Source organism: Temnothorax americanus, unplaced genomic scaffold (genome assembly GCF_048541705.1).
Source record: "Temnothorax americanus isolate GAGA-0224 unplaced genomic scaffold, ASM4854170v1 Scaffold23, whole genome shotgun sequence".
Classification (NCBI taxonomy): domain Eukaryota; kingdom Metazoa; phylum Arthropoda; class Insecta; order Hymenoptera; family Formicidae; genus Temnothorax; species Temnothorax americanus.
In genome coordinates, this window is record NW_027509371.1 from 219,044 (window position 1) to 245,000 (window position 25,957).

At 33.3% G+C, this 25,957-nt stretch overlaps 3 protein-coding genes across 6 annotated transcripts in view; 1 reads left to right on the forward strand and 2 right to left on the reverse strand.

Moving 5' to 3' along the window:
* Positions 1–67: 67 nt before the first annotated feature.
* Positions 68–1,678, reverse strand: LOC143898426 (fatty acid synthase-like). Its single transcript, XM_077407896.1, has 3 exons — positions 1,546–1,678; positions 877–1,284; positions 68–785 (listed from the first exon to the last, which is right to left on the reverse strand). The coding sequence occupies exons 1-3, from the start codon at positions 1,673–1,675 to the stop codon at positions 79–81; spliced, it is 1,245 nt and encodes a 414-aa protein (XP_077264022.1). The 5' UTR covers positions 1,676–1,678; the 3' UTR covers positions 68–78.
* Positions 1,679–5,176: 3,498 nt separating this feature from the next.
* LOC143898424 (fatty acid synthase-like) lies at positions 5,177–20,569 on the reverse strand. Of its 3 annotated transcripts, none has more exons than XM_077407892.1 (6): positions 20,493–20,569; positions 12,076–12,320; positions 11,599–11,827; positions 10,848–11,260; positions 10,312–10,605; positions 5,177–7,574 (listed from the first exon to the last, which is right to left on the reverse strand). In XM_077407892.1, the coding sequence occupies exons 2-6, from the start codon at positions 12,310–12,312 to the stop codon at positions 7,152–7,154; spliced, it is 1,596 nt and encodes a 531-aa protein (XP_077264018.1). In that variant the 5' UTR covers positions 12,313–12,320; positions 20,493–20,569; the 3' UTR covers positions 5,177–7,151. The 3 variants fall into 3 exon arrangements, with proteins under 3 accessions (XP_077264018.1, XP_077264019.1, XP_077264017.1); XM_077407893.1 differs by lacking the exon at positions 20,493–20,569 and adding an exon at positions 14,920–15,202; XM_077407891.1 differs by lacking the exon at positions 20,493–20,569 and having other exon boundaries at positions 12,076–15,202.
* A 524-nt stretch (positions 20,570–21,093) lies between these two features.
* Positions 21,094–25,957, forward strand: part of LOC143898432 (uncharacterized) — a 5,635-nt gene continuing 771 nt past the window's right edge. The window contains exons 1-5 of one of the 2 annotated variants that reach the window (XM_077407903.1): positions 21,094–21,346; positions 24,154–24,273; positions 24,400–24,517; positions 24,871–25,138; positions 25,333–25,897. In XM_077407903.1, coding sequence (XP_077264029.1) covers positions 21,203–21,346; positions 24,154–24,273; positions 24,400–24,517; positions 24,871–25,138; positions 25,333–25,609 — 927 coding nt within the window. In that variant the 5' untranslated portion in view covers positions 21,094–21,202 and the 3' untranslated portion in view covers positions 25,610–25,897. Of the gene's footprint in view, positions 21,347–24,153; positions 24,274–24,399; positions 24,518–24,870; positions 25,139–25,332; positions 25,898–25,957 lie in introns of those variants that run through there. The other variant, XM_077407904.1, reaches the window with a different exon arrangement.

Consider the following 25,957-nt stretch of genomic DNA (forward strand, 5'->3'; position numbering starts at 1 on the left):
AGTGAATGTATGAAAAGCGTGCGTATAGAGGCGGTCTCAGGAGAGCGATATTTGTAGCCCGTGTTAATTAAAATAAAATTACGGATACCCTTTAATAAATATCTCGTTCGATAAATACACGTCCCTCCTCGGGAATTGAGTCATCTTTTGTGTATAAGTAAGGTTTAAACAAATAAAAGAGATCTTACATTTCTCCAGTATAACATCCAAATTATATATTTTCAGACATGAATAATCGTAGACCGAACCGGATTTCTCTAGGGTCAGTAGAAAACCTTGCGGCATTAACAAAGATAGCAACTGTTTGTATAATTTCTTACTTTTTTTTGTCAAAATATCGAAACCAAAGATCATTAAACAATTCTCGTCGTTAGACAACTTAGCAATCTCCGTTGTAGAAATGTTGTCGGGCAAAAAGATATTTGGGAATTTCTTTTGAGTCGTCACGAGTCTAGTGTGATGTCGAATCTGCGGTAAATCATTTAAGATTTTACTAACAAGTGGAGAATTTAAATCTTCTGGTGTCACTTTATCACTGTCATCGACAAATTCGATAATTTTATCATTTATCATATTGTAACATTCGAGTGCAATATGCACCGACATCCTTACTGCATCTTGTAACGACATAGTTTCTAAATCACGATGAGCAACAAATTTATGTTCTTCAAGAACGGTGTTAACTGTTTTTTGTCGTTGAAATATAGGTGTTGCCACAATGCCACAAATTTCTATTCCTCCGCATATTATAACGTCTAGAGACTTGTGATGACGAATAGAGAATTCTGCAATGTAGCACAGCAAAAAAAAATTAATTTATTGGATCATGAAATTAATTTGCTTTTGGTTGCATTATATCATACTTGTGTTACTTACGTCTTTTTTCAACTGGGTAATCTTGAATACGTTTCATCAACTGCATGTGATATTTTGGATCAATTGTCAGCTTGCGGATTTTTGTTGGAACCAAAAGGCTTCTCAAATTTTGTCCTAAAATCTTCATTTGTAACATACTATCCATAAATGTTATCCAATTATATGTCCAGGCGATATGACCGTTTGATCCCGTAACGGATGCGCTTTTTAATCCACGAAATACGCCGCTGTATTGATAACCACGAAGTCTTAATTCTTTATAGATGTCTTTTCTATTCATTTCTTCTTCATCATCGACATATTCAGCAAGATTGGCAGATATCTTTTCATTTTCAATATTGGTTGGAATTCGTACTATTCCAGTAACAATAATACTATTTCCTTCAATTATTTCGAATCTGTTGCTACCTAGAGAGATATACGAATATAAAATTTTTAAACATAACATATTATATAAATTCAGCGAATGAGAAACTGTCGACAAGAATATGGATAGCTTACAAAAGTGCGTAAAAAAAGATTCTGTATCTTTTATTATTATTAAAAGAGGATTAGTTATTCTTGATCAAAATTTCTGCACTTTAAATATAACATAAAAAAAAAATGTTTCTTAAAATTTAATATTTATATAAAAATAAGGAAATTAACTTTTTTGTAATAATATATTACCTTCCTGGATCGAAAAAGTTAATTCGACTTCATTATATTGTGATAGTACTGTAGCACGAATGAAATTAATGTCCTCAAATACAACTGATGGTACATTGGTATGATCGTGCTTTCTCAACGATGCAATCATGTTCCAGAGAAGGAAAAGATATCCCGTAGCCGGAAATAAATTTTTTTCGTTAATAATATGGCCCGTTAAATATACAAATGTCTCATCATGCAGTTATATTAATGTTGACAACTATTTCTCTTCTGTCTATTATATTTTGTTCTATATATTTAAATACATAGAAATCTTCCGTATGATCCCATCTATAAACATTATTAAAACTCATTATGTAATAAAATTATATATAAATTAGTTGTCCATTTGTGTCCGAAATTTATGTAATGTTTGAATTCTGATCCTATAAATATTATAGTTTATTTCTCATTCTTTGTGATAGGTATAAAACAATTGGCATATAGATACATAGTTTCTTTGTAAAATTCCTGGAACGATTTTTTAATAAAGTATGCTAATGATGCTATTTATTAGACAATATGAATGTTATGTACTGCATACCATTATGTACTATTACAGAAAATTTTTTTGTTCAGACCCATTTCATTATTAATGAGAAATCATAACTTTTTATATATTAAGCGTATTATTAGCCTTATCATAATTCAAAGAATGAAGCAACGTGTTGTTACACGCATTACACGCCACTCCCGCTTATGTTCCGACAGTTAATTGCCAATCAGTTTTTTGCTAAACGTCAAATGACTAAAATCATTTATCCCCGTATTCACTTGACTCTAGGCAAAACGTTTTATTTTTCAAAGAAAATGCCAATGAAAGTGTCTTATAGCGAATTCGGTTGGACGTACCAGTGCGCAGTCAGTGCATCTTAAAGCCGTCGTACACAAATCAACGTAAAGTGTATGTTTAATTAGAGAGAAAAATGAAAGTGATCATGCCCGCGTTTTGGCTGTACCCGAATCTTGTAGGTAATGCGTGCACGTTTTTGTGGGTCTGTTCTGTGCTATGTCCACGATTTTGTGATTCTCTTTCGTGTTATGTTCACGACTTTTTGGTTCTCCCCTGTTAGATTCACAATTTTTTGTTTTTTTTCCGAAGTAAAAGAATCGTGGATATATAGTACGGAAGAGAACCACAAAAATATGCACATCCATTTGTGCATAAACGTAGAATATGAATACCTTATGAGAGGAGAAATTATTGGGGTACCGCGGCTTACAGGAAATTCCACTGTCGGATAAAGATTTGCAATCTGTGGCTGCAATCCTGCGTTATAAAGTTTTCCGATTGATTCTAAAAATATCTCACTATTGACATCTTCGGTCCCTTCATATAACACTACATTTGTTACTGTAGCGCATAAATAATTGTTTAAAATGTGTTGAAGAATGTTTTGAGGCGATATCTCTATTGTCACTGTATCACTTGGAATCAAACTTATTGCCTTTGTAAATAGTACCGGAGATAATAAATAATTTGTATAATATTTTGAACATAAAGGTAAAGATGAATTAGAATAGTGGTTAGCGGATGTTGCTAGCCATTTTGAGCTGCGAAATTTTTTTTGTGGTCATATTCGGTTCAAGTATTCTTCGGACTTAGTTACAGCAGATTTGATATAACGGCTATGAAAAGTTATATTACCACAAGAAATTTCTTTTACAGGAAAGTTATTAGCCTAAAAACATGAACAAAAACGTATTGTTAATTATTATTCATCAAAATACTAATTATTAAGTATTTATAATATACGTGGTCTGTTTAAAAAAATAATAAGACTGCATTTTTTTCTTAACAACTAGTAACACTGTAAAAACAAGGCTGCAGTAGATCGGCAGCTACATTCATACTCCACCTCCAGTTAAAATTTCAAACGTTAACACATGTGATTTTACAATCATTTGTATAACTGTATGTTTGGGTGACGCGTCATGAAAATGGAACACAAGAAAATTGAGCAGCGTTATGGGACTTCTGTGTCAATCTCCAGGACAATGCGATGGAAACATTTAAGAAATTGAAACAGACTTACAAAGATCACATTCTATCCCAGGCACAAGGTATTTTTAGATGGCGGTAAAATTGTGAAGATATCCCGTTCTGGACCACCAATAACATAAATAATTTGGTGATTCAAATTAAATTTCATTGATCATCAATCATTCACACTGTCAACTTTTTAAATGTTTTCTGTCACGTTATCCTAAAATTTGACACAGAATTTGTTATGTCAAACTTCGTATAACACTGCTCGATTAGTGTTCCATGCCGATCTTATGTTCCAAACATACAGTTATACAAATGATTGTAGAATCACATGCAACCAATGTTATCAAATTGAAATTTTAACTGAAGGTAGAATATGAATGTAGCTGTCGATCTACTGCAGTCTCGTTTTTACAGTGTTACCAGTTGCTGAGAAAAAAAATTCAGTCTCATTACCTTTTAAACTATAGAGATATAAGAATAGAGTGCGCAAGCGAGCTGAAAAGGCGATATAGGAATAGAAAGAGAAAGCTGTCTTTTCGCGATAGGAATAGAAAGAAAAAGCTGCAGTATGGTCCCTTTTGTCTTTGTCTGAAAGAAGGAACCTATATATATATATATATATATATATATATATATACACCAGCGTTTTTTTTCTATTCCTATATCGCAGCCTCTACGTGCTAGCATATGACTCGTGCACTCTAATCTTATATCTCTATGTTTTAAACAGACCACGTATATCACAAGTAGGTATTAATTATTTAATTTGACAGATTTAAAAAAAAGCAAAACAGATAATATTATGTTGTTCAAATAATGTACCCGCAATTTGGCGAGAAATGCTTTTATAGAATCTGTTGGTCCGCTCACGATAAAATTAGAGGAACTATTGTAACAAGCTACATCAATATCCGAAGGACATATATTTCTTATAGTTTCAAGATCAAGATTAATTTCAGCCATGGAACCATTAATTATTTTTGATTCATGAACTGCTAAACCGATGAACTATGCTGACAGAATCGTTTCTTTGATTGTTAAACATCTATCGGCATATCCACAGATTAGTTCACCAATGGAATGACCGATTATAAAATCCGGAACTATACCAATGGATGTTAAAAGATCGACTATTCTCAAATCTGTAATATAAATATATTATACTATACGTATAAAAGAAATATCTTCCCATTTGTTTTAAATAAAAAAAAATTATAAAATAAAAGTTTAATCATATTTGATACCTATATACAAAATATATTTATGAAGTTTAAACAAAAAGTTTTCCTTTTTTACCTGCAGTCCAACGAGTGCTAAAAATAAATTAATGATATTGTTGGAAATATTTTTATTATCACTTAATAAAATATCTGTAAGAAATATGCCATAAGATCTCAAAACAATATCACATTTCTGGACTGCCTTGGCAAATACTGGGAATTTCATTAGAGCTCGACCTGCTAAAGTTTTAATAGAAATTTTCAAATCCGTTAGCTTTAATATACAAATATGTATATGCACGCGCGCTTACGAACACACCACACTCACTCATTTTAGACCATTGAGATCCTAGTCCAGAAAATATAAAACAAATTGGTCGCTTCATATATTGATGCCCTATTTTATTAATTGTATCATAAGATTTTTTAGATCCAGTTATCATGTATCCTCTATAAAGGTGACCTTCTATGTTATCATTATGAATATGGTGTAATAGAGAGATGTATTCTGTATCTATAGTTCGACTTCGTACTTGCACATTCAGTATAAAAAAATATTTAGACGCCCCATCTTTTCGTAAAATAATTTTACATAAAAAAGAAAATTGTTATCATTTTATCTTGCAAGATAAGTATTTCTAATAAAATACTTTCTTATTACTTAATTCACTGAACAAGATATTTTGATTGTTTGGATATTTAATTTTAAAAATTTCTTTGAACAACTGTAAAAAAACAATTGTTTTTTTTTTAAACATCTATGTTTGCAAAAATATTTTTTAAGCTCTATGTAAGTATATAGTAAGTAAGTTAAGATTGTCTTAATTATCTATTATATTTTTAATATAGGAATATATATAATACAAATAAATAAATTTCTTATTACAAAAATTAAGAAAAAAAAACAAGAGTAAAGATTAGTAGATATAATAAAGATAGGTAGATATAACAATTTTTGGTAAGTTATCGGCACAATTTTAATTTATAGTTATAAATATGTCCACTGTGTGTATCTCGAATTATATACATCTGTAACTGTTAAATCTTACCTGTATCTGTATTCTTTTAAGCTAAAGCTAAAACTTTATTTCATATGTTTAAATTAGTATTAACAGTCAACATATTTCTATGTTAACAAACATTGCTAAAGTTAGAAATTATTGTTAAAAAATAAATAATTAAATTATTGGTTTAATAATCCAGATATTGGTTCTAATAATAATACAATTGAATGAACTACTTATGTGTTTGGCACCCTGTGATAGCACTTTAATTGAAGCAACAGCTTTTTTTTCTCAGTGTGGTTCGAGAGAACTCTCTCATTCTGTTAATTCGAGGATATTTTTATTCTTCTTCTAATAACAGCGGATAAAACTTTTCGAAAGTTCTTAGACTATGTAACAAGTATAAGTTAAAATATTAATTTCTATCTTTACTTTCAAGAAATATCCTTAAGAAATTCTCTTTTATTAACAATAATTATAATTGTGTAATTGCTGTATGGATTACAATAAATAACTATTAATAAAATAAAGAAATATTTTCCCTGATTACAGAAAGAAAAGTTATGTTCAAACATTTTGTTACAAATTTATATAAAAATGTTTATAACTTGCATAAATGAACATTATGTCATCAATCTACCTCATAACCGATAACTGTGTTGTTTATTCCGTCTTGTATACACATATTGATTGTAATCTTCTTCTTAACCCTTTAAGGGCCTGTGTACATAATCATGTACATAAAAAAAAGTATAGTTTTAAACTTTAACCAACAACAAAGAACTAGAAAAAAAAACTAAAAAACTCATCAGGGATGTCTTTTAAGACTATCTTATAAATTATATCAAGAGACACGGTAGTGTCTCGCGCCAAGTACACGCGGAGCGAGACCGACCGTGACTCTTTTACGCGACGCGACGGGTTGCGAGTAGTCGAGATGTTGAGATCTCGATAACGAGTGAACGGATCAAGTTCTAAGTAAACTTGATCGACAGCTTGGGGTCCAATTAGGGGGGGGAGGTTTCTCTCATAATATTCCGCTACGTGCCCTACGAGCGGAGATATTGCGACGCAAAGTCCAAATGTGAAAATTTATTTTTAAGATACTACTTCTAACGCCGACGTCTGATATGATGACGTCATAATCAGAAACGTTACTTTCACTTTTTCGACGCTGGCGGCGCAGGTATCGCCAGTTTCGATATCGCGCGCGTATTTCGAAATTAGGTCGATAGACTTATCGGTCAGGAGGAAGATTTCTATTTAGGTAAATTAGGTATATATATAAATAATATATATTGAGTCAACAGAAAAGAAGATTCTCTACGCTTGGCAGAAAGTGCCGCTAGGGAATTTTTAAGTCGATTCTTATGAATCAAGCTTGAATTCGATGTCTAGGTATCCCAGGTTGCCGATGACGAGGTCCAGATAGTGCGCTTCATAGTTTTCGGTGTCCAGGTGTAATAATATGTTGAATTCAATGTCTACGTGTCCCAGGTTGCCGATGACGAGGTCCACATAGTGCGCTCCGTAGTTTTCGGTGTCTACGTGTATTAATACCTTGAATTCGATGTTTAGGTGTCCCAGGTTGCCGATGACGAGGTCCACATAGTGCGCTCCGTAGTTTTCGGTGTCTACGTGTATTAATATTTTGAAATTTATGTCTAGGTGTCCCAGGTTGCTGATGACGAGGTCCAGATAGCGCGCTTTGTAGTTTTCGGTGTCTAGGTGTAATAATACCTCGAATTTGATGTCTACGTGTTCCGGGTTGCCGATGACGAGGTCCACATACTGCGCTTCATAGTTTTTGGTGTCTAGGTGTATTAATAACTTTAAATCTAAATGGGTGCGTTCAGCCGATACTCCGCTAGCCTAGCAATCGTGAGCAGTCGCTCGTTTTCGCTCGTTTCCTCTCCTTTTAATCCATTAGGTCAAAAGAAGGGTAACGAGCGAAAACGAGCGACTGCTCACGATTGTTAGGCTAGCGGAGTATCGGCTGAACGCACCCAATGTAGGACACGTAGATATCGAACTCGAGGTATTAATACATGTAGATTACAATTATGTCTAGACATAATAAAAATTGGACAAAAATTATGTCTAGACATAATAAAAACTGAATGAATTAAAATTATGTCTGACGTAAAAATAATTATCAAAAATATCTATACCTGAAGATATCGGTACATATACAGTTGCGAACAACATTCAGTAAGACACGCAAATAAAAATAAATAAAGAATTTTACAGTTAACGACTTATTAACATTAATCATGCTTTATTGCAATTATGTTTTATGTTGAAATTAAAAAATATATACAAGGTGTACAACTAAAAGGGTTACAGATTATTATTTTAAAAAAATTAAGCAAAATATTAAATTGTTGTTTTCTTTAGAAATAATAGTCCGTAACACTTTTAGCTTCATACCTTGTATTATATACTGTTTATAAGATTATAAGATATATTGTTTATAAGATTAAAATGCGTAACACTACAAAAAGGCGTGATATCCGTGCAAAATTACCTTTTTAAAAAAAAAGGTAAAAAAGAGCGCCAAGTACACGCATAGTAGTGTATATGTATTATGTTGTTACCCTGTTATGTTGTTACCTCGAAAAAAAAACAAAGTGGTAGTATTATACCTCCAAATAGCTTTATACTGTACATACTGTTTATAAAATGCGTAATATACTACAAAAAACGTGATATCCGCACAAAATTATTTTTTTTAAAAAAAGGTAAAAAAGGCGCCAAGTACACGTATAGTAGTGTATATGTTGTTACCTAAAAAAAAAGAAAGTGGTAGTATTATACCTCGAAAAAACCTAAGTAACAAGTGGTAGATCTTTATATCTCGAAAAATCTCGAAAAAATCTAAGCAGTTAGTATCTTTATTTCCGAAAAATTATAACCCAAGTGATACACGTCACAAAATTATGTTACCTTATCAAAAAGAAGAGTCGCGCTTCAAGTGATCTATTACCATTACAAAAAAGAAATGATATCTCTTTAAATTAGAGCGCCAATTACAGAGAAAACATGTATATTGCCTCAAAAAATAATTGTTGCACTACTTTGAAAAATTTTTACATTGTGTCAATTAGAAAAGAATGTATGATAACAATTTTATAAGATTAACAAATTTTATTTAAATTTAACGAGGGAATACAAGATATTTAAATACAAAGTTTACATGTGTATTTTTTAATGGTCACAAAGAATTACAGAGGTAACAGTACACAAAATACAAATATTTTATTAAAATATTTAATCCAACGAGAGAATACAATTTGTATTTAAATATAAAGTTTATATATGTATTTTTCAATAGAATAAAAGATTTAATCACAAAGAATTACAGAGGTAACAGTACAAAATAAAAATATTTTATTAAAATACATGAATTTTTCTTGTAAAAAAACTTGGCGCTGTTAGACCTCGAAATTTTAAATAAATAAGGACAACAATAAATAAAAATAATTCAGAGAAGAATGCGATGGGAGTAATATTAAATGATTATCAGCGTGGATGTGGGAGTGAATGATATGGGTGTGCGTGACGACGCGGACGGCAGATAATGCGGCTTATAATTAGGTATAGAATAAGTTTATTTATTTATTTAAAATTTCGAGGTCTAACAGCGCCAAGTTTTTTTACAAGAAAAATTTATGTATTTTAATAAAATATTTTTATTTTGTACTGTTACCTCTGTGTAATTCTTTGTGATTAAATCTTTTATTCTATTGAAAAATTAATATATATATATAAACTTTATATTTAAATACAAATTGTATTCCCTCGTTGGATTAAATATTTTAATAAAATATTTGTATTTTGTACTGTTACTTCTGTAATTCTTTGTGACCATTAAAAAATACACATGTAAACTTTGTATTTAAATATCTTGTATTCCCTCGTTAAATTTAAATAAAATTTGTTAATCTTATAAAATTGTTATCATACATTCTTTTCTAATTGACACAATGTAAAGATTTTTCAAAGTAGTGCAACAATTATTTTTTGAGGCAATATACATGTTCTCTCTGTAATTGGCGCTCTAATTTAAAAAGATATCATTTCTTTTTTGTAATGGTAATAGATCACTTGAAGCGCGACTCTTCTTTTTGATAAGGTAACATAATTTTGTGACGTGTATCACTTGGGTTATAATTTTTCGGAAATAAAGATACTAACTGCTTAGATTTTTTCGAGATTTTTTGAGATATAAAGATCTACCACTTGTTACTTAGGTTTTTTCGAGGTATAATACTACCACTTTCTTTTTTTTTTAGGTAACAACATATACACTACTATACGTGTACTTGGCGCCTTTTTTTTACCTTTTTTTTAAAAAAGTAATAACATTTTACTCCAACGGAATTGATGTGAAACTAAATAAATGATTGCAGGTGTATAATTTATAATATCTAATAATAACAATATTGTTGCAGTAATACAAAAGATAAATATAAAACTTAAACCACTTTTAAAATAAATAAAATAAGATAGTATAATATTTGCTTACGTCATCTAAAATGATTTTAACAGCCTTCTCCGTCCGTCCAGATACGATTACAAGTCTGGATAAGTCGTTATTCGATGCTCCATTATTGATTTTTTGTTTAGGATTCGATTTTAATAATATGTGGCAATTAGCTCCTCCAAATCCAAAGGAATTAATACCTACATAACCACCCTCCCATTCTGTTGGTTCAGTAACAATCTTTATTCTTCCTTCGATAATAGCAGTTAACTCTTTTCGCGGACACTTGAAGTGTATAGTAGGCATAATTATACCAGTTTCCATCGCTAACAATATCTTCAAAAAATTAAATTCCTTTGTTAACAGTAATTCTAATTGTGTGATTGTTGTAAATTATTATAATGAATAACCCAGATAGCATAGATGATCGTTATGAAAGGATTTCACGAATCCTTTTTGAGTTCATGACGATCATCTGTGCTATCTGGAAAGTCTAAGAACGATATGAGAAAATTTAAATTGTTACAGTTGCAGTTTAAGCAAATTTTATATTTAAATGTTTTATTACACATATTAACCTTTGCAATTTGGCAAAGGCCACTGGCGGGTTCGGAGTGTCCAAGATTCGATTTTATCGAGCCCATCAACGTGTTTCTTTTAGCACATAAAGTCTGGTCAATAGACGTAATTTCCGCAGGATCACCCACTATGGTACCAGTTGCATGAGCCTCCATGTAAGATAACTCACTAGGTGAGATTCCACATTCTTCGTAAAACTCTTTCAACAACATTTTTTGCACTTTGAATGATGGAAAAGTGATACCTTCTTCTTTAAAGCCATCGCAATTTGTTTTACCGTATACGAAGGTCGCATATATTCTCTTTGCATTTTTTGCTTTTTGCAGATACACCACTGTCATTGCATCGCTACGCATATATCCAGAGCCTGCCTCATCAAAGGGTCTACAATAACCATCAGAAGACAGAACCCCTGAAAGAAATTGATCCTAATAAACCAAATTCTTCCAGTTTTGATTTTATTGCTGCATGCAGAAATATGCGATAAGCATTGGTAAAATAAACATTACGGGCAAAGTAAATTTTATTCATATTTTTATTTTACTTAAGGACGCGAATATAAACATGTATATCTTTCAGTTGTAGAGATACATTACGATATTAATATTAATTATTTTAATTTTGCATCATTAATTAAAACGGAAATATCAGTAATTTAAATACTTTTACTTTGATAAATAAAATTAGACAAATATATAAATATATATTGTCAGTATATTATAAAGTACAGTATTATTCAAGTATATATACCAAGGCGATAAAATCCAAAATTTATGTAAGGATGGAGGCATAGATTGGCGGTAGCAACAATAGCGGCGTCACAGTTTCCAGATCGGATCATATTGTAAGCCTCTGTCATGACAAAATGGCTTGAGCTACATGCATTATCAAGATTAAATGATGGTCCAGTAGTCCCGAGCCAGTAAGAAATTCTGTTTGCCACAAAAGATCTATTGCACCAATATGACATTCCACTGATCTAATTACAACACATAAATTTTTTTTAATGCTTGAAATATTAGAATGTATAATATTAGAATACTATTAATAAGTTGTATCTTTATTTTTTAGACTATTTGTAACTATTTATAAATTGCACAAATTTTTATTTTACGTATTAAGGAGATAGATTTCCAAATTTTTAACAAGAATTTTATAGTTACGGTTCTTTTATGTACATTTTTATTAACATTATATAAATTAATTAGATTATTGAATATATCATACATATGGTTTAAAATAGATAGAATAGCTTTGTGTATCAGCGCAAATTCCTGTAAAAACACCCGTTCTTGTTCCCTGTAATTCTTTAGGATTGACACCTGCATCGATAATTGCTTCGTAAGTATGCTCTAGTATCATTCTCGCCATAGGATCCATCATATGAGCTTCCGTAGCGGGTATATTAAAAAATTCTGGATCAAATTTCTCTACATTGTTAATCTTACCGATTCGATGAGGCATGTTGTACACTGGAAAAAAATACTTAGATCCAAGAAAATATTTTTTCACATAGTACCAATGGCTTATCTATATCTATACTATTATATAAAATCCTTACGGGTGGTGTATGTTTGAACGTTAATAACTTAAAAACTATTGTACCAAATTTTTACAACAAGTATATGAAATAGGGGTAGAATTTTCTGGAATGTGCTATAGGGTGTGTATTTTTTTGTTACCGATTTTCTAAAAACCGATTTTTTTTAATTTTTCTAATTTTTACGGGTAAAAGAATTAAAAAAATTGGTATCCAGAAAATAGATAACAAAAAATTATACACCCTATAGCACTCCCCGGAAAATTCTATCCCTATTTTATATGGTTTTAATACAAATTCGGTCCAATAGTTTTTAAGTTAAAAACGTTCAAACATACAAATGTATGAATACTAATGTTTGAACGTTTTTAACTTAAAAACTATATTGGACCGAATTTTGGCCACAAGTATATGAAATAGGGGTAAAATTTTCCGGAGAGTGCTATAGAGTGTGTAGTTTTGACGTAGAACTACGTCTCTATCTATACTATTATATAAAATCCTTACGGGTGGTGTATGTTTGAACGTTAATAACTTAAAAACTATTGAACCGAATTTGTATTAAAACCATATAAAATAGGGGTAGAATTTTCCGGGGAGTGCCACTATGTGTATAGTTTTTTGTTACCAATTTTCTGGAAACCGGTTTTTCTAATTTGTCTAATTTTTTGGGAAATAATTCGCCGAATTTCGAAGAATTATAGATCAAACAGGGGTAGAATTTTCCGGGGAGTGCTATAAAGTGTATAATTTTTCGTTACCGATTTTTTTGGAAACCGGTACAAAATTTTTTTCAATTTTTCGGAAATTTATTGACCGAATCTTAAAGAATTGTATATGAAGTAAGGGTAGAATTTTACGGGGAGCACCATGATGTGTATAGTTTTTGTTACCAATCTTTCTGGAAACCGGTTTTTTTGAATGTTTTCAATTTTTCGGGAAATTGATTAAATCTCAAAGAATTGTATATGAAGTAGGGGTAGAATTTCCCGGGGAGTGCTATAAAGTGTACTATTTTTTGTTACCGATCTTTTTGGAAACCAGTTTCGAATGACCGAATCTCAAAAAATTGTACATAAAGTAGGGGTTGAATTTTCCGGGAAGTGCTATAAAGTATATAATTTTTTGTTACCGATCTTTTTGGAAACTGGTATCAAAAGTTTGACGAATTTTCCGGGAAATAATTAATCGAATTTTAAAGAATTGAATATAAAACAAGGGTAAAATTTCTCGGGAAGTGCTATAAACTGTATAGTTTTTTGTTACCGATTTTTTTGGAAACCGGTATCTTTTTGGAAATCGGTTACGAAATATTTCCAATTTTTCAGCAAATAATTGAGTGAAAGGGAGAGGGAGAGGGAGAGAGAGAGAGAGAGAGAGAGAGAGAGAGAGAGAGAGAGAGAGAGAGAGGTAAGCCTTAAAATAATAATTAAACATATTGTATAACTCGTCTACGATAAAGAGGATGATAACGTGTTTGTTCGTACTTTTGTTATTCTTCGTGATTAAATATTGCAAAGTTAAAGATGAACAAAAGGAAAAGAAGGAGACAGAGAAAGAAAAAGAGAAAAAGAGAAAGAGAGGCAAGTAAGCTTAAAATAATATAATTAAACTTATATTATGCGTTACTCGTCTATGATGAAGATGATGATGGCGTGTTTGTTTGTAATTCCTTAATTCTTTGCGATTAGATATTGCAAAGTTAAAGATGAACAAGAGAAAAAGAAAAAGACAGAAAAAGAAAGAGAGAAAAAGAGATAAAAGGAAGAGAGAGAAAGAGAGGCAGGTAAGCCTTAAAATAATAATTAAACTTATATTGTGCGTAACTCGTCTACGATGAAGATAGTATATAATATCGTGTGTGTTCGTAATTTCTTTGTTCTCCATGATTGGGATATGACCAAATTAAAGATGACAACTAAGAGAAAAAGAAGAAAAGTTGAGAGAGACAGAAAGAAAGAAAAAGAAAGAAACATAGAGAACAAGAGAGAACAAGAGACAACAAGAGAGAACAAGAGAGAACAAAAAAGAGAGAGAGAAAGAGAGAGGCGAGGCCGGGGGGAGTTAAGAATTTACTTTCGTAATTAAAAAGATAATAGGTATGTTAAAAATTTTGTATATAAAAATTGTACGTATTTTTTTCGAGGCTTTTAATTAATTATTAAAAGTGTGTTTATATCGTTGCAAAAAACATGAAATTAAGGGGATCCTGCAGCCGTATGATTTACCGACATTATCGTTATTAGATGGATCTTTTAATTGGCTTTATAGAATTGCAAAAATTGTTTACAGAATTAAAGTCCGCACAAAAATCTAGGGTGCAAAACGCGATTTTATATCAAAAGCACCAAAAAATTAAAAATATTACTTATTGGGGCACATACACAGCTGTCACCTGACGACAATATTTGCTTAAAACAAAAATTCTACAGTTTATACGTACATAATGTTTATCATCCACCCTTGGGAAAACATGTAGAAATAATATCGTGTAAGTAGAAGTAAGATTCAATGCGTACAAAAAAACACACCTATAGGCTTTTCTCTGCCCCACCGTCTCTGCCCCACAACGTGACGGCAACCAACTTCCTTAATTACATTATTAAGTCTATTATTAAGTCTATTTTGCGTAGAATATTCATGCACTCAAGATTCTCGTAACGTCCGGTAAACTTTGACGTCTGGGGTCGATATGCTATTTTCAGTCACTTTAATTGTATGTAAATAAACTGTTAAAAACAAATTTATTATAAAGTTGTTTATAATAAATTAAAGTTTATTAGAGTGTTAAGAACATCCTATAGTGGTATGCACTATAAGTGCACGTTATACCCCAGTAAAACAGGAACGTGGAATCTACGTTTCTTTCATGTGGACCAGCGACGTAGAATTCACGTAGACAATCGAGTGGATCATCCGCTTAAAAACGGTAGTCGGATCCACGTGGATGAGATCATCGATTCAACGTGGAATTTACGTGAAAGTTTCACGTCCCTTACAGAAAAAAGTACTAAAAATACACAGTAATAAATTACTGGATTACTGGTGCTTATTATTGTTAGTATTGAATTACTCACTCAAAAAAAAACCTCTTAATACTAGAGGACACTGATTTCCGATCTATTTACCCGGCATAAAAAAAAATTATTTTTATTGAAATTTTATTACTAATTTATAACTAAATTTGAATTTGTTTCTTAAGATGCAGTCTATGATTATAAATATTTTCTCGTATTTGAAAAACTCAGAAAAACACACTTACCTTGGTGGGATTCGAACTCGGAACCTCTCGATCGTGAGCTAACTGCCTTACGTGGTAGACTATTTCTTAATTAGATGTAAGTGTTATATATAGTCTACATATGTCGTAACCAGCGCAAATATATAATTTTTCAAAAATTATCTTAAGAAACAAATTTAGTTTAAAAAAAGTAATAAAATTTTTAATTGGATATATGATATTATTTCTTAATGTCGGGTGAATATCCGAAACCAGTGCCAGCTCATTATGAAATTTTGTGTTCGTAAATATATTTATGAAAAAAGTATATTTATAAAGTTAAAACATTCTTATCAAATCCTTACAAGGCCTCATTAGATAAATATCCTTTAACCTTTAACCATATAGTTGCAAAACATACAGTTGATGGATCAGCTTGATTAATTATAAATTATTCATTAAAACGTTCCATTTAGCTATATTAATTGCGATTGACAACATCAATGTCTCCTGAGATTGATAAATTATATGTCAGTAAAACAGTGGAAATATCTACGCAAAATCTACATTGATATTACGCGGATAAGATACTTTGATTTTATCGATGGAAAAGAAACGTTGAATCCACGCGGATAAGGTACTTCGATTTTGGCGATGGAAAAGAAACGTTGAGTCTACGCGGATAAAGTACTTCGATTTTGGCGATGGAGAAGAAACGTTGAATCTACGCGGATAAAGTACTTCGATTTTAGCGACAGAAAAGAAACGTTGAATCCACGCGGATAAGGTACTTTGATTTTGACGATGGAAAAAAAACGTTGAATCTACGTGGATAAGGTACTTCGATTTTAGCGATAGAAAAGAAACGTTGAATCCACGCGAATAAGGTTCTTCGATTTTGACGATAAAAAAGAAACGTTGAATCTACGTGGATAACTCGCGGATGAATCTCCATCCACGTATTACGTAGATTCGACGCAGATGCGAAGTACCTGTTTTACTGGGGTATATATAAACTGCACTTTAACTCGTATTTTGTTTATTATAAATTTTTAAGGGCAAAAATGCAAAGTCGGGCTGTTTAGGGTACTACAGATGAGCTTGCTGATTAAAAATCTCCTAAATTGAATAAGATTCATTCGATATTTTGGCTAAATTCTTCTTATTACGAAAAATATTACGATTCGCCGTCTGATTCCTCGGGACGAGTAATAACGGTGATCGTTCATTCGCGAGTACGCACATTGCTATTGCTACATTATCACCGCTGTCGGGTCTAAATCAATTAGACGTATAAATACCGTCCTCTATTCTTTTCAAATATATTTGGCAATAGAAAAACCTCCAGTTCGATTGGCGATCGGCGATTCCGATTTCGCGACGGATCAGATATCTCGTTACGTCGACTCTCCACGAATCCGATCTGCAACGATTCCTCACGAGCGGTTCGCTTATTTTTACAATCGGTTTTCTAATTTTTATAATTAAACACCGGTTTTTGCAAAGTTCTACGATCGACGCTCCCCCTCGCGGGAAGACACGACGACCGCTCGCCGTGTCGCTCGAGAAAAACAAAAGGAGGATGTGACGTCGACAGCGACCTTGAACACGAGTTCGGACGCGCGATAAAAAAAATATTATTCGCGAAACGTACGGTTCGGGTGAACGAAGAGAGCGGTATCGTCTCTCTCTCTCTCGGTCTCTCTCGATACGTCGGAAAACCGCGTCCGGCCCGTCGGGACGAAGAAGCGCGCGATCGACGCTTCCCCTCGCGGGAGGACACCACGACCGCTCGCAGCGTCGCTCGAGAAAAGAAAAAAACAAAAGGAGGATGTGACGTCGACAGCGACCTTGAACGCGAGTTCGGACGCGCGATAAAAAAATATTATTAGCGAAACGTACGGTTCGGGGTGAACGAAGAGAGCGGTATCGTCTCTCTCTCTCGGTCTCTCTCGATACGTCGGAAAACCGCGTCCGGCCCGTCGGGACGAAGAAGCGCGCGATCGACGCTTCCCCTCGCGGGAGGACACCACGACCGCTCGCAGCGTCGCTCGAGAAAAGAAAAAAACAAAAGGAGGATGTGACGTCGACAGCGACCTTGAACGCGAGTTCGGACGCGCGATAAAAAAATATTATTAGCGAAACGTACGGTTCGGGGTGAACGAAGAGAGCGGTATCGTCTCTCTCTCTCGGTCTCTCCCGATACGTCGGAAAACCGCGTCCGGCCCGTCGGGACGAAGAAGCGCGCGATCGACGCTCCCTCTCGCGGGAGGACGACTCGCGATTTTCGCCGTTTAAGAAACGGGCGGCCGGAAACCACGTCCGGCCCGAGCGACGCGACAGCACAGTATATACAGTAGCGCAACTCTCTGTCGGCACCTTTGATGTTAGTGTTGGCCAAAATGGAGTGCGCATGCGCGAAATAAAGCAGTATTCTGTCTCACTTCTCTCTTCGTCATCTCTCTCTTTCCTACTCGTTTAGTCCATTGAGGTTAATTTAACGCAGTTGGCGCGAGATACAACCGTGTCTGTTAGTTTCAATCAAAATTATGCAGAATTATTGTTAACAATGTACAATGTCATGCAATGCGCGCGTAAAAAAAATGAAAGAAATTAAAAAATATTAAAAAATATTACATATATATTAGATGAATCCGTTAATGATGCAAAATAATGATATATATAAAATACTAATATATGAAATATTATACTAATATAATATAACAGTATGTTATATAAATAAATAAATAAATAAATATATATATATATATATATATATATAAATATATATAATATATGATAAATCAGGAATAAATGTAAAATATAAAAAAGTGTATATAACATATATAATATATAGAATAATTTTCTCGCATAAAAGTATACACACACAAAAATTATGTAAACATTTTAACGTAATATAACACTTTTTAGATTAAATGTATACATTTATATATTTTTATAAAATATGTCACATTTTACAATATATTATTTATTAAATATATTATACATTTTGTGTGTGTGTGTGTGTGTGTGTGTGTGTGTAGTAATAAACTTAATTTTTTAATGATACAATAATATGTGGTCAATATATATTGATAAAATTTTTACATTTTATTTTATAACATATATGTAGATAAATTTTTACAAATAATGAATATATATTATTGGAAACTTTACTGATAATGCTAAGCTATTGCACAAAAGAAATTGCATTAATTGCAATAATATTAAAAACTTATTAATATTAAAAACTAAATATATGTATAATTTTGCGCATTGTAATACTAATAATACATAAACTTCTTCAGCTTCTTGAGTTATGTGTTAATTTAAATTTAATTTTTCTAATATTTTTATAATAAATGCAAAAATAGCTTACATATTATTGTTTTCATATTCCATTGATACTACATCTGTTGATACTGTAGAAACTGTAGTACTGCAGTAAAATAATATGTTTTTAATTATTTTATATTACTATCAAAAATATTTTCAAGTATCAAAACTAGATTTTTCCAAATAAAGAGTAATTAAAACTAATATAAATGAAAACTTACTTATTACTGGTAAACTTTAAACATCTTGTTGGTACAGCATCTGGATGAAGGCGAGCTCGACTTTTGACGATTTTATACTGATTTCCTTCAAAATGTACATGGCACAATCGACAATTGCGGTGAGCATACTCGGGGCCTTTTGGTATTAAATTCAATCTTCTGCATGCTTGAACCCATGCCAACCACCTGTGTATGTCAGAATAATTAATTAAATTACGCAAATAATGAAATAATGATGTAAACAATTATTAAAATAGTATTGTACCTATTATGTTTTTTGGAAAAAGGAAGTGTCGTTGTTTATAAATAAAATTTATACAGGTTAACTTCCTTTCTATACTTCCAATACACAAATCACTTCACAATCACTTCACAAATCTCTTCACAATCACACACTTTACAATAACACAATTTACACAATTTTTTTCCGACTTTTATCAAGTCACTCTATAGCTGTCTATAGCACTTTAACGCCTTAGGCATTTAAATGTGCCTCTAAATCCGTTAGAAAAGGAAAGACAGTAAGAAGAAAAGAGACAGAAATAGTGCTTTATTTCGCGCATGCGCAATCCGTTTTGGCCAACACGAAATCAGAGGAGTTGCGCTACTGTATATACTGTGGCGACAGTACGACAGTACGCGCCTCGCCGCGATCGACGACGCTCCCTCCTCGCGCACCGTCGGTATCGCAGTACCCTCCTTCCCCGCCCCCTCCAGAGTACCCTGAGGCCAGAAGTGAAATTTTTCCCCCACTCCTCGTCCGTCCCCACTCTTTTTTCCCCCACTCTTACCCCCACCAGCTGCTCCTCCCGGACCCCCCTCACCCATCTCTTATGGCGTTCCCCCCGCGGGGAACGTGCCCCCCCCCGACCCCCGAAATTCGCCCTGAGGGTAGAAGTATATATTCTTTAATTACTTATATATATATATATATATATATATATATATATATATATATATATATATAACGTGCACTTAGTGCATAAAGTGCACTGCCACTATAAGAGCCCCTTAATTCGAAGTTTTAAGCATTTTCAAGCATGCATTTTTAGAATTTATTCAATATTTTTAAAAGCATCTCTCAGTTTGCTAGTTTTTTATAGCAACATTGAATTATAATAAATAACTAAGTAAGGCTTTGTAATGTAAAAGAAAAAACCTTAAACGGGCAATAAGAGCACAAGCGTGACGTATAACCGCTAAACTTTATTCTCACAAGTCAAAATTAACGAACGAACGTTTCGACCCTTCTTTGGGGTCCTCCTACGCGTAAATCTTACATATAAAAATTAATACAAAAGTGGTCTGACGTCGCAAACATACATACAGATAGTCTACCACCGTAAACAGCAAATCATCGCTGGTCAGTCAAGTTATGTGTGCACTCCGACACGTTCTAGAATATCGTCGCATAAAAATTTCCTGGTTGGTCACTGTCACCCATAGGGGCGGATATCGAGGTCGTGGAGGTTAGAGCGCTCGGAAGCTTGAAGTTCGTTCCTTCTTTATATAAGAGGTACGTGGACGATATTGCAATGGCAGTGCCTCTTAATGAATGCACTCACGTATTAGAAACATTCAACTCTTTTCACCCGAGATTGCAATTTACTATGGAAATCAGCGTGGGTGGCAAATTGAATTTTTTAGAGGAATTTTTTAGAAGCTTCACATAGGTGACCATTTGCAATTTGACTGGTTCCACAAACCCACTTTTTCCGGAAGATATTTAAATTTCCTTTCTTAACATCCACTCTGTCAGAAAAAGGGCACGGTCATCGGTTTGATTGATCGAGTATTTAAGCTGTCGCACCTGAGATTTCATAAAAAAAAAAAAAAAGATTTTTTATTGTAATTTTATTTATAATATAGAAAAAAATTGTTAAAATATTTTCTAACAATAGACATAAATTATGAAATTTGCGTTGAAATTTATATCAGAAAATATAAGATGTGAAATATTCAATCGACCAGCGAAAAGAGTAGGGGAACGCATACTCACTGATGTCTGTGCAGTAATACTTAAAAGCTCACAGAAAAATGATACATCTAGGAGCTCGATATTACAGTCTCGATAGACTTCTATTGCTTGCTGTTGGTTTATGGCCCTATCAGCAATCCAAATTTGCTCAATTTCAGTTTATCTTTTTCTCTGCTACTCTGTCAGCAGGTATTATATTTCAGGTAAGATAAGAATATTGTAATGTTATTATAAAATCAATTTTTTTACTGTGTGACAATCTTTTACCTCTGAATAATTTATTTTAATCTATATTTTGCAATTTGATTTTTGTATCAAATTAAAATACTACAAGATGCGCGGATATGTGAGAAGAGGAGGAGGAGACGTGGGAACATGTCTGGGAAGAATGCTCGAGATGGGAAGATTGGGAGGGAGAGAGTTGGCAAGACGTGGTGGAGAAGATAATGAGTGAAAAGGGAGAGGGGGAGGAATGGATGAAAGCGATAGAAGAGATGAGGAATGGGGGGGGAGGAAGGAAAAAGAGGTTGAGAAATAGATGGCTAAGAAAATTTTTAATTTCAGATAAGGTCAAAGAAAAGGGGAGCACAGGACAAAAGGAAGGAATGGAATTCAGAGCGAAGGTGACGGTAGAGAGAGAGATGCTGGAGGAAATGATAAGGGATCAAGCAAAGGAAACACTGAGAGCACTAAAAGAGGAAGTAAAGGACCAGAGAGAGGAGATAAAGAACCTGAAAAGAAAAATACGCAGGCTAGAAATGGGCGCGGGTAAAAGGAAGAGGGACGAAAGCGCAGGGAACAGGGGCAGACAAGAAGAAATGAAATGGTGGTCCGACGACAATGAAAGGAATGAAGATGAGAGAAGGAGGAAAAACATAATAATAAGGATAGAGAGAAACAGATGGATGGGAAAGGGAACGAACTGGGAGAAAGTGAGACAACTGCTCGCGGAGGAACTGAAGGTAAGAGTAGAAATGAAGGAAGTGAGCGTAATAGGGTTGAGAGGAGAATGGCTCACGATGCTGGTGAGGCTGGGAAGTGAAGAGGAGAAATGGAGAGTATTAGAGGCAAGGAGGAGGGCAGGGAGTAGACTAAAAGTTAAAATGGACGAAGACAAATCTGTGGAAAGAAGAATTAGAGAGGGAGAAGAGAAGAAGAGGAGAAAGGAGAGAAGGGGAGAAGATAATGGAAGAACAAAAGGATCAGAAGAGGATGAGATAGCAAGCGAGCTAGAGAAGAGCCTACTAATGGAGACGGAAGAGGTAAAGGAAAAAACAAAGGCTGAGTAAGAAGGAAGAGGAGATCAGGGGAATACGGGAGCGGGTAGCGGGGGACCGAGGAGCGAAAAACCGCCTGGTAGAGGAGGCGCGGTCACCATGGTCCGGGCATGGGCGAAAACGTGCTGTGGCGGCGACGACGATAAGAAGAAGGCAATGCTGGATCCAGCCAAAAGCGCCGTGGAGACCTACGTCAAGGTACGACAGAGATCGCCGGAGAGCCGCGGGGATCGTTACATGCTCCTGACCTTCGAAGATCCGCCTCAGAACATCAAGGCAGGATGGAAGGAGAACCTGGCAACCCTTATGAACGAACTGAAAAACTTGCAGGGCGTTGGCTTGACGACCCTAGGTGCCGCTTTGAAGCACGCGTTGGATGTGCTGAACATAAATCGTATGCAGACCGGCATGGACACGTGTGGCCAAGGGAGATTCCCGTTTTACTTGAAACCGTCCGTTATAGTTGTTATAACAGACGGAGGAAAATATACAACCAACAGCGGGGTTCACCAGGATTTCACGTTACCGATGCATTCCCCGATACCCGGATCCGAACTGACGAAGGAGCCAGTTAGATGGGACCAGAGATTTCTCTTTGGTGCTGCGTTTATCGGGGACACCAGCCGTTGAACAAGATTTGGTTTAAAAGTTTACATAAAATGTACAGGGTTGGGTACGTCCCGAAAAAACGCCAATGTTTTTCTTTTTTGTTGTAGTTTATTTTTATTTTTATTATTATTATTTTTACTTTCATTTTTGATAATGGCACGTAGATTGTAAAGGGTTGGGTACGTCCCTGAGAAAACGCCGATGAGCCCATGGCAGGGACATATGTACAGGGTTGGGTACGTCCCTCCAAAACGCCCTTTTGGACCCCTTTGGGGTAATAAAGAAGCTCAAACTAAAACTAAATACTACAAAATGCGCTATGCGCGCGCAATTTATTCTATATGCATGTGCTTGTATCCTGTATTAACACTTTTATGTATAAAATAGTATAAATTAATAAGATAAATAATACAAACAAAATACATAGTGTTTTATTTAAATAAAAAAATATATAATATAATTGCGCATCGCATCAAGTTGTATATTTTTCCTTAATTGTAATTAGAGAAATTGTCTTTATATAAAAAATAAACCAAAATAAATTTAACATCATGATAAGTATGTGTATACAATTATAATTGGAAATTTACTTTTTCATAAAAATTTATTTATCTTCCTCTGACGTATTTTGTTGTGATAATATCGTGATATGTGCATAAGATGGAACAACTTGTTTGACAAAAATATAGTCAAAATATTTTTCGCGCGGATAGTTACTCACATTATCTGAAGTAATTAAAGTGAAAGAATCTATCGACATGCGGATGAACGGCAACGATAAATTTTTAAAATGGACATTTTGTTGCGCATCCGCATAGAGTGTATCAGTTTAAATAGACAGTGTTGCACTGTTGCATATCAAATTATTGATATAATAATAGGCAAAGGCGCATATTATCGTATCGTATTATAAAATTAATACGCAACAATCTCATATGCTGCAAATATGCATCGTAATGATATGACGTAAATATGCAAAAAATGTATAATATATATCTGTCTTTACATACTTTTTTCGGGAATCTCGTTTGGGATTGATACATTGTATTATTATTTAATAGTATTAATAGTATTAATAACAGATATTTATACGCAAATTTCTGCAAAACTATCTCTATTTGCAGCTGACACCATTAATAGTATTAAAGTGTACTTCGGACCTTGTTACCAAAGTGTTGTCTTCTGCATCTTTCTTTACAACGTTTATAATAACATATAACGCATTCCGTTTTAACATTGAAGTTGTAAGTTAATGGCTTACAGAGCATCCGTTAAATAGGATTAACTTGTCTGTCAAATATATTTTCATAGCAAAAAGTATTTTAATATTTACGACAATAGTAATACAGAAAGATAATAAAAATTGGCAGGTGAAAAAGTTATTGATGGAGCTTCAACATATACTAAACGAATTAAGGGATAAAAACGAAATTGCTATTGCAGAAAAATATAGTTGTATCGCTAATCGTTACACGATTGCGCTTGCGAGTAAGGCAATGTTTGTTGATTTTTGCATGTAATCATATTTTTAATTTGATATCTCACAATAAACTGTCGAGTGGAGTGAAATCGACTTTAGCATATTATAATTTTTATACATATATATACTGCATTTATATGATGTATTTTATTGCATTGGCCTATTAAAGCATTAATGTTATAAATTGAATAAAATATAAAAATAGCTATTAATTTTGCAATAAAATTTGATTTTATTAAAAGATATATTTTATATCGTACACACATGTATACGGTATACATAAAATAATTTTATAATATTACTCCCTATTTATAACATTACACCCTACAAATTTAAATAACAATTTATTTACGCTTTTTAGCACTTGGAGTTTGTGGAATATTTGTTAGTATTATAGTTCAATTTTGGTCGAATTTGATTAATGTTGATGTACCGATGAATATATCTCACCAACGGTCACGTCATTTATTCATTATAACGGAGTATTTTGTCGATCAAGAGAAGTATTTCTATTTGATTTTGTTCCATGTGTGCGTAGGTTTTTCCATCGGAGCAACTGTAATGGTAGGAATAGGTGCAATGCTTATTACGTATCTTCAACATACCTGTGGAATGTTTAAAATTGCTAGGTAGGAATATAGATGTGAAAATTACCATATTATATAACGGTCCAATAATAATTAGGACTGTTATACAAGTTATATACAGTGTTATCTTTACATGTATAACATGGCAAAAAATTTTTTGGTAAAAGTTTGTTTTTAGTTGAAGAATTGTGTCATTTAATAAATTGTTATATAATTGCGACACAACATTTGTATAGCTATCGTATTGAACATGCAATGAGTATCGACATTTTACAAAACATTACGCTAAAAAATAAGATTTTGATGACCAAGGGAATAATTTATGCGGTCGACATTTACCGGCAAGCTATGAAGTTTGTATTTATGAAGTTTGTATTTACGTCGACAATATTCATGTGTAGGAACTATAGTATAATGCGGCATAGCAACTCGATCGTCCTTTGGTCGCGTAAATATTTTCGTGCCCGCTTCGCGACAAGAGCGTTAGTTTTATGTTCGACGTTATTTTGTTAAAAAGCAGCGCGTCCCGGCAACGGGAAAACAGGCTCAGTCCTGCAACGACCGCCGAAAGAGCCAGTCTCTCTCGTTTTTCACGATTCTGTATTCAGTAATAAATTCTGACTAATATAATACATTTTAACGAGTGGCTTCCTCCCCTTACACATGCAATACGTTTAATAATATTTTTTTTGTTTTGGAAGACTGTCTGTTTGAATAATTTGTACAATAATGTATGAAAGCTGTCCCAAAGTTATTCATATTAATAATAATACTGTCTAATAAATGTGTCAAGAAATTGATTCCAAAAGTTTTTCAGATTGCATCATCTGGAAATAATGTTGAGGAATTTTTATTTCCGTT

Excerpts from the sequence above, each read along its gene's own strand:
- LOC143898426 (XM_077407896.1), bottom strand. The coding sequence starts at position 1,675 with ATGATTGCATCGTTGAGAAAGCACGATCATACCAATGTACCATCAGTT. Across the intron at positions 1,285-1,545 it reads AACTTTTTCGATCCAGGAAG|GTAGCAACAGATTCGAAATA; the intron begins GTAATATATTAT and ends ATATCTCTCTAG. Across the intron at positions 786-876 it reads TTACCCAGTTGAAAAAAGAC|AATTCTCTATTCGTCATCAC; the intron begins GTAAGTAACACA and ends GCTACATTGCAG.
- LOC143898424 (XM_077407892.1), bottom strand. The coding sequence starts at position 12,312 with ATGCCTCATCGAATCGGTAAGATTAACAATGTAGAGAAATTTGATCCA. Across the intron at positions 11,828-12,075 it reads CTATCTATTTTAAACCATAT|ATCAGTGGAATGTCATATTG; the intron begins GTATGATATATT and ends TGTTGTAATTAG. Across the intron at positions 10,606-10,847 it reads GCCTTTGCCAAATTGCAAAG|ATATTGTTAGCGATGGAAAC; the intron begins GTTAATATGTGT and ends AATTTTTTGAAG.